The 16,152-nt window shown below is 50.1% G+C and overlaps 1 protein-coding gene across 12 annotated transcripts in view; it reads right to left on the bottom strand.

Moving 5' to 3' along the window:
• LOC140425059 (poly(rC)-binding protein 3) overlaps positions 1 to 16,152 on the bottom strand; it is a 377,151-nt gene that overhangs the window by 4,580 nt on the left and 356,419 nt on the right. For 10 of the 12 annotated variants that reach the window (XM_072508882.1, XM_072508885.1, XM_072508884.1 and 7 more), the window contains one exon: positions 1,103 to 2,429. The exons of 1 other annotated variant lie outside the window; for it this stretch is intronic. In XM_072508882.1, the coding sequence (XP_072364983.1) occupies positions 2,081 to 2,429 (349 nt within the window). In that variant the 3' untranslated portion in view covers positions 1,103 to 2,080. Of the gene's footprint in view, positions 1 to 1,102; positions 2,430 to 2,757; positions 3,714 to 16,152 lie in introns of those variants that run through there. One more of the 12 variants, XM_072508886.1, reaches the window with a different exon arrangement.

A 16,152-nucleotide genomic window follows, 5' to 3' on the forward strand; every position in this document is an offset into this window, starting at 1 on the left:
TCAATGTGGTTGCTTGGAGGCAAGTAAGCCCAGTGATGACTTTTCCTCTAAATTTGGCCTTTCAATAGGGAATTAGCTAACCTCTGTCCATCAGACTGACACAATTTTTAAAAATCTTAACCATTTAAAAAATAACTAAAGGAATCGGGCTTCTGATGCTTTGCTGCCACCATTTTGGAAGAGGATTTCCCCTATTGTTTTTCCCTTTCTCTGAAGACTCTTGCTGGAATACACAAGCACCACAGTGATACCTCACTATGGCAGTATATCCTGGCAGGCCTCACCTATTGTCTATGCTGATGTTATTTAATAGTAATCAAATATAATGGCTGGGATTCTCCGACCTGGCACCGGCGCCGTTTTTCGGGCACCCGTGGAATCGCCGGCATGCTGGTCGGGGGCCGTTGTCAGCGGCCCCCCAGCGATTCTCCGGGCCCCGATGGGCCAAGTCCCGCCGGTGTGGATTACTCACCTCCCACATGGCGGGACCTGGAAGGTGAGCGTGCGGGGGCCGTCCTGGAGGGGGGGCAAGGGGAACTGTCCTGGGGGGGGGGGGCCCGATCGGCAGCGGGCTGATTCCATAGGGGTCTACTTTACTCCGCGCCGGGCCCCTGTAGGACTCCACCATATTGCCATATTGCCCGGGTGCCGGCGCGGAGAAGGGAACCCCCACACATGCGCGGAAATATGCCGGCCGTTATGCGCATGCACGGGCTGTTCCGCACCGGCTGGAGCTGCAGGGACCACTCCGGCGGCAACCTAGCACTCAAGAAAGGGGAGAATTCCTCACTTTTGGGGGCCGTTGACCGGAGTTGTTGGCGCCTGTTTTCACGCCGGCGTGGGGACTTAGCTCCATTGTTAGAGAATCCCGTCCAATATCTATGGTGCACCTTTTCCTTTTCTGGCCCAACTGTACAGGGCAGAACGGTGGCACCAAGGTTTGCACTGATGCCACACAGTGCTCGGGGCCTGGGTTCGATTCTGGCCTGGGGGACTGTCTGTGGAGTTTGCACAGACTACTGGCCATCCACACTGACAGGTAAGTGTGGGGTATCGGCAGGGTCAGTCTGGTAGAACCAAATGAGAGGGGTGGGGGGGGGGGGGGGGTGGTGGTGGCTGGGTTAAAGAGATCGGGGGAGGTGATTGAATGGGAGGTTACAACCCTTGTGAGGGCTGCCTCCAATGGACACAGGGGAGTCCTGCAAACACTGGTAGTAGAAGCGAGAACCCTCTTTGTGGGCCCACAGGGAAATCCTCCTTATTGCACACTTTGTGACCCATGAAGGGACACCTCAGTGACAAGGGTCACTGCTGCTGAAAGAGCACCCCACCCCCTCACTCCCATCAATGAGACCCATCCCCCGAGCCTACCAGACTAGCCCCAATAATTCCTCCCCCCTAATCTGTGGGGTCTCCATGCTCTGGAGTTTGCTGCAGTGGCCACCGCTTTTGGGTCTGAAGAGTTGCAGGTTCTCTGATTGGCCAACAGCTCTTGCCAGTCATTCTTATTCTTTGAAGGCATGGAAGCCCCAATGGCAGGCAGTTAACTGACGTTTAATCCCACTAAGACTCCTGGAAATTACAGCGGCAGGAATGCCATCAGTTTTCCAGCAAGTGGATGAGGCAGGCCACCACCACAGTCATTAATCTGCCTTATGTTTCACACCTTGGCAGCAAAGATAAAAATTTATCTCACAATGTTTACAGTTCTGTTTCATTGCTTCTTGGATTTTGACATTTTTCTAACAGTTGTCTCATCTGATGGAAAATTGTGATAATTTGCTGATTCACATATCTCTTTGTAAAAGGTTCTTTCTCACTTGTTCTTTTTTGGCAATGGGTGCTGGCTTGTGTCTGATCCTCTTCAACTAAAATTCTTAATCATTTTGTTTCAGACTGTGGGAAAACAGTTCTTTCTGTTGGAACTAGTTGCATCATATTGTTAATAGTCATGGAAGGTGGAAGACAATTTTAGGTCTCAACTGATACATTAGAAATTATAAAAATTTAAAATGTTTCCTTAGTATCTATATCAACCATATGATTTGGTAGAAACTGGAAAACCTGCCTTCACATCCCTTCAATACGGAGCAAACTTCTGCCGGTCAGATTTCTTAACCCCACTCGTCGAAGGAATTTTGGGAGTATAAGTAGATAAACTCCCTGGGGCCCCTGTAGCAGCCGCGGCATTAAGTGCCAGAAGCGGGACAGTTTTCATGCCAAGCAGACTGGAGACAGGAACGGCATAGTGGGGCGTTGGTAAAGGAGAAGGGGGATTCACATTAACCATGGAGGCAGCTGCTGCTGCCGTCAAAACAGCCACAGAGGTGGGGGTTGAGGTAGGGGTGGCAGACTGAGAGAGGTTCACGTTCAGGTCAACAGGGTTCATGACGGAAGCAGTCTGGGTGCTGACTTTAGCCATCTCTAAGCTGCAAATGAAGAGAGGAACAGGAACAAACAGTTGGGTAGGTCAAGCCAGGGTGTGGAAGGGAGGAAGGAGAGGAGCAAACACAAAGGATGGGATTAGATTGGTCAACATATGGAAGAGGCAATTGGAAGGAAAGAAAGGAGAGATGAGGATCAAGGGGGGAACATGTTATGTGTTAAAGAAGAGAAATAACAAAAGGGTATTTTATGATTTGATGATGAAACATTATTGAGACTCTAAAGTACTTTCAAATTAAAGGTTTGATATTATGAGTGAAATCAATCTGAGGAAATGCACATAATGACTAATGATGGAAAAGCAAACTTAAATAGAAGTTAAAATAATTGAGGTTTAATATCCAGCATGAAGAAACACATCCGAATTGGAAAGGCTTTCAAATACTGTTATTTTTCATCCAATAAACTGCAATACCTTAAGTACTCTTGTATAAGTTATTTTATTTTATTTTAAAGATTGCTTTGTTGAATTAGAATTAAAATGAAACCACATTATTTATTAAAAGTCACCATTTCTCGATTTATTGGTTTCAGTACAAATGTAACTGTTGCGGTATTGTTGAAAAACAAATCGAATTGCAACACGAGAAATAAAATCAATTAGAATTGCGCAATTATACTTTATAAGCCAAACTTGTACAAGGGTACTAATCCTATATGCAACAATATACTAACAAATTACTGGAGTATAAAGAATAAATTAAAACAACATTTTCTCACATTTCATGTTGATGTAACATATATAAATATATAATATAGTGTACACTATTAAATGTAAGCAAATGTGCAAAAGATCAGTTGACTTAATAATTTTAAACATATGAAAAATTATAAAATTATTATATTATACTGTAATAACATACTTACTGACAGCTAGACTCTTGACTATTTTTCTAACATTACATTGTACAGCAAACATTGAAAACTTTCTTTTCACTTTACAGTACATATTATTGCTGGAACTATGACTTCAAGAATAGTGTTCCAAAAGCCTAGGCTGCACCAAATTAATATTCTTACACAAATTTTGTACTAGCTATTTAATATTACATTTTAATTAAGTTTTTGAAAATTCAACTTGGGGATATTAACAGTATACAGTCAGACCCCATTATTACAAACCCATGGGGATTGGCCAAGTAGTTCTTCTCATTGGGACTTCATTCTATCGAGGGTTGAGCCTTTACCACAGACACAGCTGCTGCACTGGGTTTTCCAACTGTCGCATATGGGCTGGAACCATGCCTGATGATGTCATTGCGCACTTCCTGTGAGTGTCAAAACAATGACAGCTGACCAGCTCATAATAATGGGGTAAAATCCATTGCAATTGTGGGAGCTGAGCTGTGAACCATTTAGAAACAGTTGCCTGGTTTTAATAGGCGCTGAACTTTATATACCATAGCAGAAAGGAAAACTGTTCAGATAGAAGGTTTGTAATAACCAAGTTGGCTATGCAGAGGTTTGACTGTATGGCCTCTGGATTATAGATTAAACTTAAAATATCAAACAATATTTAACTAGTGTGGTAGTATGTATTAGGGGTCATGTGGGACTGGAAGCCCTAATGTCATTGGCTGACAGATCCCGGGTCCTGGTTGGCCGTTGACCTCTAGCTCCGCCCTGAAGGCGGAGTATAAGAAGCCGGAGTCCTCCCCCGCAGGCCATTCTACTATCGAGCTGCGGGGGAACAGACACGCTTAATAAAGCCTCATCGACTTCACTCTATTCGTCTCACGGAGTCTTTGTGCGCTACAATTTATTAAGCGTGCCTAAAAAGGACTATGGAGCTCAGGATCATCCCGGAATGCCTCAGGATCAGCCCCCACGCAGTGAACGCGGCAGCAGCCTTCAAGCACTGGCAGACTTGTTTCGAGGCCTACCTCAGAACGGCCACCGGCCGGGTCACAGAAGACCAAAAACTACAGGTCCTGCACTCAAGGTTAAGCACGGAGATTTTCTCCCTCATCGAAGACGCGGAGGATTTCCAGACGGCGATCGTAGCACTGAAAAGTCTCTATGTCCGCCCAGTTAACCAAATCTACGCTCGCTACCAGCTCGCGACGAGACGGCAAAGTCCCGGAGAATCGATGGACGAATTCTACGCTGCGCTGCTGATTTTGGGACGAGCCTGCAGCTGCCCTTCGGTGAACGCAAATGAACACACGGACATGTTAATGCGCGATGCTTTTGTGGCAGGTATGAATTCCTCCCAAATCCGCCAAAGACTTCTAGAAAAAGAGTCGCTAGGACTCTGAGGCACGGGCCCTAGCAGCCTCCCTAGACGTGGCCGCGCGTAATACCCGCGCCTACGGCCCCGACCGCGCGGCAGCCCATTGGGCTCCGTACGTACCCGTCGCGACAAACCCACCCCCCCCCCAGACACCCCACAGGCTTGCGCGGTCCAAACGCCAAGTCGCACCGGGGGCGCCCGCTGCTATTTCTGTGGCCAGGCGCAACACCCCCGGCACCGCTGCCCGGCCCGCGCAGCAATCTGCAAGAGCTGCGGGAAAAAGGGCCATTTCGCGGTTGTGTGCCGGTCCCGCGAGGTCGCCGCTGTCCCGGGAGAACAGGGAGCCCTGCACGCCGCTTACGCTCCCCAACCCCCCCCAGCGCCCCATGTACGACCCGCAGGCGCAGCCACTCTGGGTTCCGACCACTGCCGTCCCGGGAGAACAGGGAGCCCTGCACGCCGCTTACGCTCCCCAACCCCCCCTCCCCCGTCCCCACGTATGACCCGCCGGCGCTACCAATTTGGGTCCCGACCACCGCTGTCCCCAGAGATGAGGGAGCCCCGCGCGGTCCTAACGCTCCCCAACCCCCCCAGCGCACCATGTGCGACCCGCAGACGCCGCCATTTTGGGTCCCGGCCACCATGAGGGGAGGAAGGGCGCCGCCACCTTGGACCACCCCAGACCTGTACGACATGTGGGGGGCGGCCATTTTGTCCACCCCCGCCGCCATCTTGTGACCCCCCAGCCATGTGCGATGTATGGGGGCAGCCATTTTGTTCACCCCCGACGCCATCTTGGACGGCAACAACGGACCCCAGTGTCGACGGCTCCACGGGGTTCGAGGAAGACGCTCCACTACTACAACCACGTCTCGCTTCAATTACGCTCGATCAAGCTCGGCCCCGGACACTCCAGACGACGACGACAACGGTGCTAATAAACGGGCAGGAGACCCCATGCCTAGCCGACTCCGGGAGCACGGAGAGCTTTATCCACCCCGACACGGTAAGACGCTGTTCCTTGACCACGAATCCCAGCGCACAAAAGATTTCCCTAGCTGCAGGATCCCACTCCGTACAGATCAAAGGTTTCTGCATAGTTACCCTAACGGTGCAGGGGAGGGAGTTCAAAAACTACAAACTACACGTCCTTCCCCAACTCTGCGCCCCCACATTAATGGGATTAGATTTCCAGTGCAATCTACAGAGCCTTACGTTCAAATTCGGCGGCCCAATACCCCCACTCACTATCTGCGGCCTCGCAACCCTCAAGGTGCAACCCCCGTCCTTGTTTGCGAACCTCACCCCGGATTGCAAACCCGTTGCCACTAGGAGCAGACGGTACAGCGCCCAGGACCGGACCTTCATTCGGTCCGAAGTCCAGCGGCTACTAAAGGAAGGCATAATCCAGGCCAGCAATAGTCCCTGGAGAGCACAGGTGGTAGTAGTGAAGACAGGGGAGAAACAAAGGATTGTCATAGACTATAGCCAGACCATCAACAGGTACACACAACTAGACGCGTACCCTCTCCCCTGCATATCCGACATGGTCAATCGGATTGACCAATATAAAGTCTTCTCCACCGTGGACCTCAAGTCCGCCTACCATCAGATCCCCATCCGCCCAAGTGACCGCAAGTACAAAGCCTTCGAGGCAGACGGGCGATTATACCATTTCCGAAGGGTCCCATTTGGCGTCACAAACGGGGTCTCGGTCTTCCAACGGGAGATGGACCGAATGGTTGATCAACATGGGTTGCGGGCCACGTTCCCGTATCTCGACAATGTAAGAATCTGCGGCCACGACCAGCAGGACCACGACGCCAACCTCCAAAAATTCCTCCAGACCGCCAAAGCCTTGAACCTCACGTACAACGAGGACAAGTGCGTTTTTAGCACCAACCGGCTAGCCATTCTGGGCTACGTAGTGCGCAATGGGATAATAGGCCCCGACCCCGAACGTATGCGCGCCCTCATGGAATTTCCCCTCCAGCACTGCTCAAAAGCCCTGAAACGCTGCCTGGGTTTTTTTTTCATACTACGCCCAGTGGGTCCCCCAGTACGCAGACAAGGCCCGCCCCCTAATACAGACCACGACCTTCCCTCTGTCGTCAGAGGCTTGCCAGGCCTTCAGCCACATCAAAGCGGATATCGCAAAGGCCACGATGCGCGCCATCGACGAGTCCCTCCCCTTCCAGGTCGAGAGCGACGCCTCCGACGGAGCTTTAGCGTCCACCCTTAACCAAGCGGGCAGACCCGTGGCCTTTTTCTCCCGAACCCGCCACGCTTCAGAAATCCGCCACTCCTCAGTGGAAAAGGAAGCCCAAGCCATAGTGGAAGCTGTGCGACATTGGAGGCATTACCTGGCCGGCAGGAGATTCACTCTCCTCACCGACCAACGGTCGGTAGCCTTCATGTTCGATAATGCACTGCGGGGCAAAATCAAAAATGACAAGATCTTAAGGTGGAGGATCGAGCTCTCCACCTTCAACTACGAGATCTTGTATCGTCCCGGAAAGCTGAACGAGCCGTCTGATGCCCTATCCCGCGGCACATGTGCCAACGCACAAATTAAGCACCTCCAAACCCTCCACGAGGACCTCTGCCACCCGGGGGTCACTCGGTTTTTCCACTTTATCAAGTCCCGCAACCTCCCATACTCTTTAGAGGAGGTCCGTACAGTCACAAGGGACTGCCACATCTGCGCGGAATGCAAACCGCATTTTTTCAGGCCGGATGGTGCGCACCTGATTAAGGCTTCCCGCCCCTTTGAACGCCTTAGTCTGGATTTCAAAGGGCCCCTCCCCTCCACCGACCGCAACACATACTTCCTTAATGTGGTGGACGAATACTCCCGCTTCCCATTCGCCATTCCCTGCTCTGACATGACCGCGGCCACAGTCATTAAAGCCCTGAACACCACCTTCACACTGTTCGGTTGCCCCGCATACGTCCACAGCGACAGGGGGTCCTCTTTCATGAGTGACGAGCTGCGCCAGTTCCTGCTCAGCAAGGGCATAGCCTCAAGCAGGACGACCAGCTACAACCCCCGGGGGAACGGGCAAGTAGAGAGGGAGAACGGCACGGTCTGGAAGACCGTCCTACTGGCCCTACGGTCCAGGGACCTCCCAGTTTCACGGTGGCAGGAGGTCCTCCCGGACGCTCTCCACTCCATCCGGCCGCTATTATGTACGAGCACTAATCAAACGCCTCATGAGCGTCTCCTTGTCTTCCCTAGGAGGTCCTCCTCTGGAACGTCGCTGCCGACCTGGCTGGCAGCCCCAGGACCCATCCTGCTCCGAAAGCATGTGCGGGCACACAAGGCGGACCCGTTGGTCGAAAGAGTTCACCTCCTCCACGCGAACCCGCAGTACGCTTACGTGGAGTACCCCGACGGCCGACAGGACACGGTCTCCCTGCGGGATCTGGCGCCCGCCGGCAACACACACACCCCCCCCCGACACCATTCATCCAACCCCCCCCTTCCTGCCACCGCCGCACCCCGCGACCGCCCCCTTCCCAGGAGGATTGGTTCCCCTCCCCTCAGGCCCGACCAAGAATAAAGCCCAAGCTGAAACCGTAAGGCTCCCGGAGACGACAACATCGGTACAAGCACCACCACCACCACCGGGGCCGAGGCGATCGACACGGACGACCAGACCGCCCGACCGACTCGTGGCGTCGATCTAAATCAATATATGCTTTTCTCCCGATACCTTCTGTAAATAGTTGAAACAGGACAAAATTGTACATACTGTGTTGCCATATGAATGTTTTTCCTCCCAGGACCAGCCCTGTAAACCCTTACCACCATGCGAAGCATCACCCCGACGGGTTCATTTTTGACAAGGGGTGAATGTGGTAGTATGTATTAGGGGTCATGTGGGACTGGAAGCCCTAATGTCATTGGCTGACAGATCCCGGGTCCTGGTTGGCCGTTGACCTCTAGTTCCGCCCTGAAGGCGGAGTATAAGAAGCCGGAGTCCTCCCCCGCAGGCCATTCTACTATCGAGCTGCGGGGGAACAGACACGCTTAATAAAGCCTCATCGACTTCACTCTATTCGTCTCACGGAGTCTTTGTGCGCTACAACTAGTACAACCTTTTTACCAGCATTTTCCTCAAAGACTGGGACTGCGTCCTGCTGAATAGCTTTATGCTCGTGAAAGAAATTTATGACTGTCCCTCCTGTGTACCAGCTGTACGAATCTGTGCACAGACTGGTGCTATCAAAAGTCTAATAGTGCATACTGTGGGAAATATGTTGCAGAAAAAAATCACACGAGGCAGATTATATATTGTATGAGGTCCATTTTTAGAAGGATAGAATTGAAGAGTAGATTTTGGACCAGATTTCCGTCTCCGGTTGGAAGCAGGAATGGGGTCGGAAATCCTGGGCCTCAATTTTGTGCTAGGCATTGGAGAGTGATCGGTGGAAGAGGAAGTGATATCCGCTTCTTCCCGTTATCGGCTACTGGCTGGCCAATTGACGGCACGGCCAGCTAGTATAAAATGCACACGGCTCAGCATTTCCAGCGGGGGCAGGAGCAGGGTGGACATGGTGTCCAATGGGGTTCCGGGGTGGGGTGGTGGTGGTTCAGATTTCAAAGTGGACATAGACATGGGTGGCACGGTAGCACAGTGGTTAGCACTGTTGCTTCACAGCGCCAGGTGCCCGGGTTTGATTGTCGGCTTGGGTCACTGACTGTGCAGAGTCTGCACGTTCTCCACGTGTCTGCGTGGGTTTCCTCCGGGTGCTGCAGTTTCCTCCGACATTCCTAAGATGTGAAGGTTAGGTGGATTGGCCATGCTAAATTGCCCCTTAGTGTCCAAAAGGTTCGGTGGGGTTACTGGGTTAGAGATGTAGGGTTGTGGTGTTGGCTTGAGTAGGATGCTCTTTCCATGGGCCGGTGCGGATTTGATGGGCCGAATGGCCTCCTTCTGCACTGTAAATTCTATGATTCTATGGAGTTTCCTGAAAGAAGAGGTCTCCTCACCAAACGATGAAGGGAAATGGCTGCTCAGGTGAGCTGGCATGATGTTGTGTGCTGCACTTGACGTCAGTGCTGGAAAAGGTTCAATTACCTTCGGCGCTCTGCCACATTGAGGGTTGAGTTCTTTTGGAACTTTGTATAAATGTCTCAATGGGTAGCAGGACGTGTTGACACTCATGGGGTGAAATGCAGAGTGTCAAATGGTACATATCACTGTGCCTTGAAAGACTCAAAAATGTGCCGGCTGGCCTGGATGTATGCAAGGTTGAGGTGCGCCAATGTGATGGGCACCTGAACCTGTGTCTCTTGGGTTGAGGCGATGGAGGCTGGTGCGGTCTAGCATGTAGAGGGGGAAACTGATAAAAGCACGTTTGTCTTTACAGGAGATGAGAAGTCATAATGCTCAGAATTATTGTTGCATGCTGCATGCTCCATAACTTGATTCAAGGTACTGGACCCAGAGGAGGGCAATGAAGGGAATCTCTGCTCAGATAAGGAGCAGCAGGAGGAGGAAGAGAAAGAATTTCAGGAATTAGAGCAGAGTATAGAGGAAGGCCCACAGTTGGAACCAAGGAGATGATGCGGAAAATGTCACCACTGAGGGGATGAGTCATCATGGCCAGAGACCTGCTGATACAATGGCACTTTACAAGATGGAAATTTTCCATTAGTGGGAAGGCTGACATGTAAGGCAGAGGATGGCATTGGAGGCATCAAGGGAAGGGCATTAGAAACATCATGCTTGCGACCAAATTTTTGGATTTATAAAGGTCAACTGGATGCTGTGCTGAGAAAATAAAGACGTTTGACCGCATTTAAAGTGTAAACTATTTTGCAAATGTGTTGTAAATAGTTCTACATTTTCACACAAAGGTTTCTGTTTCATTATATACGTGTTTCATGTCTTACTCTACACAAGTATACTTATCTAAACACCACAGGGGCCCAATTGTGCTCTAAGTGATACAGTTTCCTTTGCTCTCAGGTTCTTCGAGATAATACTTTGTTGCCTCGGAAAAGGTGTAAGCAGGCTGCTCACTTCTTTGTCTTATGGATGTGAGGATGGTGGCTGTCAGCCTCATTGTGCCGGGACCCACTGGGGGCCTCCCTACTACTTCAATACCTGAATTGTGGCAGAGACAGTTGCCCGCGCTAGGACAGCTAGAGGCTGATGCATATGGATGGGCAGCTGAGGAATTAGAAGACTGTAAGATTCTTAAAAATGTATATCTCTTTCTCTCCTGTTCTGGTTACTCAGCCCTTGGTGTACTGACCCAATGGCTGGACAGGCTGGACTGCTGGGGCACAGCTGCCACACCCTCTAACCACCAATATGCTACACATGGTATGGTCCTGTTCACGAACCTTAGCCTCTCTCCCACTACTGCTATGGATCTAATGCCACTGCGCAGATCTGGCATCTCCAGCACACACTGCATATGCTGCTGTATGGGGCTCACCATAAGGTTGGCTACTCTTTCATGGCTGCTTATCCCACACACACCAACTGAGTCATGGCTGAGGTCATGACAATAATGGACTCCTCCATCCAGGGCTAATGAACTGCAATGTCACAGGGAACTCAGCCAGGTGGCCACTTATCTGCTGCAGTTCCAAATACGCAATTCCAAAGGGTTCCTTAGGCTCTACCTCACTGCCCTATGGCACATAAGTCAGCATGTGTGGTTGTTAGTTTTACTTGTCATGAACTTCAAGGAACTTAATGCTAGTGAGGAGTGCTCTTTGTGTGACATGGGAGATAGGGGTTTTCCTCACACATATTTGGTGGCTTAAGCATTGTATTTCAAGTGACAGAGTGGCAAGTCATGTCCCAGATCGCAATAAGGGCCTGAGGGTTTCCTGGAGGATTTGTCACCTGCTTTGCGGTGCTTCTGGGGTATGCCTGGAAGTCTTCAGTGTGTTGCATTCTCTGAAGGAAAAGACGTTGACATGGGTGATATGGGTGTGAGAAGGTCTGAGTTAGACTGAGGGGTGCAGCAGGTGAACTGTGATGCCTTGGCAACTTGCAGAGCTGTGTGAGCAACAAAAGGCTTGTGCAGCAAGGTACTCAAAAGATAGGGTGGGACAGCTGGAATTGGCTTAAAACAGTCGACACTGCTTTTTTTTTTCCATTTAGGGTGTGCAGTCAATGGGCCAGCTCATATAAAGAATGAAGAACAATACAGCATAGGCCATAGGAACAGGCCCTTCGGCCCTCCAAGCCTGTGCTGATCATTTGTCCTGTCGAGACCAACCACCTGTATCCTTCTATACCCCGTCTGTTCATGTGCCTATCCAGATAAATCTTAAAGGTCGCTAACGTGTCTGCCTCAACCACCTCACTTGGCAGTGCATTCGAGGCCACCACCACCCTCTGTGTAAAAAAACCTCCCCCGCACATCTCCACTGAACATTTCCCCCCTCACTTTGAACTTGTGCCCCCGTGTAATTGTCATTTCTGCCCTGAGAAAAAGTCTCCAACTGTTCCCCCTATCTATATCACTAATAATTTTATAAACTTCTATCAGGTCGTCCCTCAGCCTTGTAAGGTTTTCGGGCAATTCGGCCCTTTTTGGACTGCCCAAGAATAAAACCCAGAGACTGTAAACTGGACACTTTTCAGCCAAAGGAACGTAACCAAATTTCTCAGCAGGCTTGGCCCGCTGAGCTGAGTAGGGGCATAGGTATTTACAAACCCCCCCCCCCCCCGGAGCTACAAGGAAGAAGAAGCCAGACAACTAAATAGGATTAAAAACAGACAAAGGGAAATGTTAATGCTGTGAGGGGCCTGCCTGCAAGCATTGGACTGTAAGTACCCTGCAGCAGCATGCGAAACTCCCTTGACTTTGATAGTGGTTGAGGCTTTGGGGCAGGGGGCTTGATTTGTGTTTTGTACCATTGCTAAAATTGTGTAACAATCAGATTTTACGTTGTGTCCGTTATAGTACTTCCTGAATAGACATAGTTTGTGTTAGAGCTTAAGGTTTTATTATATTGTCTTCTGTTTGATGATTTTGACCTGGGTTTTGCAATAAACCTCGATTTGCTGATAAATTGGAGTCATTTAAATTCTTCAATCTCTCACCAGCAATCTCTGACCAAGTCATTGTTAAAATATTCCTCACCCTAATTCCGGGGTCGAGAATCTGGGGTCATCTTGAACGATTCGAACCCGTTCACTCAGGACAGGCTGCTGGTTCGGTAATAAACAGCAGTGTCCTATTCTCTCTCTTGGGAAAGCTACTCCAGCGAAGTAGGAACCGGGTGGGTGTTTTACCACCGGCAAGAGAGCGAATCATCTGGGCATTGGTGGGGGTCTGGATATCTGTGTGATATAAGCCTCAGGCTTCCGGTTAGGGATAAACGGCAGGCTTGATTCAGTGCTCTCTCCCGCGAAGGTGTCCCAGTGCGGCATCCCCTGGCCTCTGAAGTTTCAGTGCCAGCTGGAGGGAGACACACACAGATACTCAAACCCCAGATATCAGCCCAGTAGTGGAGTAGCAAAGATGGAACCCTCTACAGCCTCCGTCTCTCTATGGAGAACAATCCCACTTTATTCAATCTCTCCTCATAGCTAATACCCTCCATACCAGACAACATCCTGGTAAACCTTTTCTGTACTCTCTCCAAAGCCTCCACATCCTTCTGGTAGTGTGGTGACCAGAATTGGACACAGTATTCCAAATGTGGCCTAACCAACGCTCTATATAATTATAACATAATTTTCGAGCTTTTATCCTTGATACCCCATCCTATGAAGGCAAGCATGCCATATGCTTTCTTTTCCACCATTTCCACCTATGCTGCCACTTTTAAGGATCTGTGGACCTGCACGCCTAGATCTCTCTGCATCTCCATGCTCCTGATGGTTCTGCCATTTATTTTATAGCTCCCACCTGAATTGGATCTCCCAAGCATCACCTTGCATTTGTCCGGGTTAAATTCCATCTGCCATTTCTCTGCCCAATTTTTCAGCCTATCTATATCCTGTTGTATTCTCTGACAATCTTCATCATTATCCACAACTCCTGCAATCTTAGTATCATCTGTAAATTTGCGAATCAGACCCGCTACGTTTTCTTCCAAGTCATTTATGCATATTACAAAGAGCAGTGATCCCTGTACTGATCCCTGCGGAACACCACTAGTTAAAGACCTCGGAAAAACACCCTTCCACTGCTACCCTCTGTCTTCTATGACCAAGCCAGTTCTGGATCCATCCAGCTAGTTCACCCCTGACCCCATGTGAGCTAATCTTTTGCACCAGCCTGCCATGAAGGACCTTATCAAATGTTTTACTAAAGTCCATGTAGACAGCATCCACAACCCTTCCCTCGTCAATCATTTTTGTCACCTCCTCAAAAAAGTCAATCGGATTAGTGAGACGTGACCTCCCTCGTACAGTACCATGCTGTCTGTCGCTAATAAGTCCATTCAATTCCAATGTGCATACTTCCCGGGCAGGATTCTCCGACCCTCTGCGCCAAATCGTGCTCAGCACGGGGGCAGAGAATTACCCAAAATAGACTCCCACGCCGGCACGCGATTCTCCGGCGACCGGAGAATCGCCGCCATTCGCGTGTGCATGATCGGCGCGGAGCTGGTCGGGGGCCATTGTAAAAGGCCCCCCCCCCCCCCGGCGATTCTCCGCGCTTGACGGGCCGAGTGCCCGCCGAGTCCCGGCGGCGTGGTTCTAATGTGGTTCCACCCAACGAGAACTATGCTGGGCGACATGGGGATCTGACACTGGGGTAGCCTCGACGATGGGCAGGCCCGCGATCGGGGGCCTCCGATCGATGGGCAGGCCCGCGATCGGAGGCCACCGATCGGTGGGCCATCGCGATAGGGGAGTGACCCATCTTCCTCCGTGCAGGCCCGCTGTGTGGCTCCGCCATGTCGGCAGTGCCCGCGCCGAGGTGGGCCACTGCACGCATGCGCGGCTGCGCGGTCTGTCTAGCAGGGCCCCGCCAGCAGCCAGAGCATGCCGGAGACCTGCTAGCCCTCTGGAGAATGGGGAATCACTCCAGACTTTCGAGGAAAAAGTCCGGAGTGATTCTCGCCCGTTTTCCGGCAGACGTGGGGACTTAGTCCCCCAAAGGGAGAATCCCGCCCCCTATCTTTGAGAATCTTTTCCAACAATTTTACTATCACTGACGTCAAGCTTACTGGCCTATAATTACCCGGATTATCCTTGCAACCCTTCTTAAATAACGGTTCAACATTGGCTATTCTCCAATCCTCTGGGATCTCACCTGTGGCCAATGAGGACACAAAGATTTCTGTCAGAAGCCCAGCAATTTCATCTCTTGTCTCCCTCAGCAATCTGGGATAGATGCCATCTGGCCCTGGGGATTTGTCTACCTTAATGTTTTTTAACACACCTAACACTTCCTCCCTCATAATAACGACCTGTTCTGAAGTGTTTACACATCCCTCTGAGACACCACCAATCAACGTGTCCCTCTCCTTTGTGAATACCAATGCAAAATACTCATTAAGGACCTCATCTACTTCCTCTGGTTCTACACATAATTTCCCTTCTTTGTCCTTGAGTGGACCAACTCTTTCTCTAGCTACCCTCTTGTTCATAATATACGTATAAAATGCCTTGGGATTCTCTTTTATCCTGTCTGCCAAGGACATTTCGTGACCCCTTTTTGCCCTCCTATATCCCTGCTTGAGCTCTTTTCTATTTTCCTTGTATTCCTCAAGTGCTTTATCTGTTTTTAGTTGTCTGTACCTCACATATGCATCTTTTTGACAAGATTCTCAATTTCCCTGGTCATCCATGGTTCCCAAATCCTGCCTTTCCTGTCCTTCCTTTTTACCAACACATGCATGTCCTGCACTCCCATCAACTGCACCTTAAAAGACTCCCACATGCGAAATGTGGATTTACCCTCAAACAACAGCCTCCAAATCCTGCCTAATCTGGTTGTAGTTAGCCTTCCCCCATTTAGCACCTTAACCCTAGGACAACACCCGTCCTTTTCCATGAATATCCAAAAGCTTACGGAATTGTGGTTACATAGTGCAACAACCTTTCAGCCAACATCCTAACTCAACAGTACTTACAATTCAAGGGTCACAAACTTTACCAAATGTGATCTCTCAGGGCAGATCTTTGACATTGGTGCCTTTAACTACCCTTTTATTGGTCAGAGGACAGGACAAATCCATCTCCTGCCCTCAACGTCTTCCTGGCCTGAACCCGTACTCAATCAGGCCTCGCAAACTGTATCTAGAATCTGTCCTGACCTCTGAAGTGCGAACAGGCAGCGCAAAGTGAGTTTGGAGCCAGGCTCATATTTCGGAAACCTCAAAATGGGCTGACTTGTGTTTTCCTTCCCCTTACGAAAATCAGGCCCATAGTATGTTAAAGTTAATTAGCACGTTGGTTGGCGTTCCAGTGTCCATCTTATAAAAAGGATTTAGAGGCACTGGAGCATTTGCAAGGTTGATACCAGAACTGAAAAGTTAT

Source organism: Scyliorhinus torazame, chromosome 6 (genome assembly GCF_047496885.1).
Source record: "Scyliorhinus torazame isolate Kashiwa2021f chromosome 6, sScyTor2.1, whole genome shotgun sequence".
Classification (NCBI taxonomy): domain Eukaryota; kingdom Metazoa; phylum Chordata; class Chondrichthyes; order Carcharhiniformes; family Scyliorhinidae; genus Scyliorhinus; species Scyliorhinus torazame.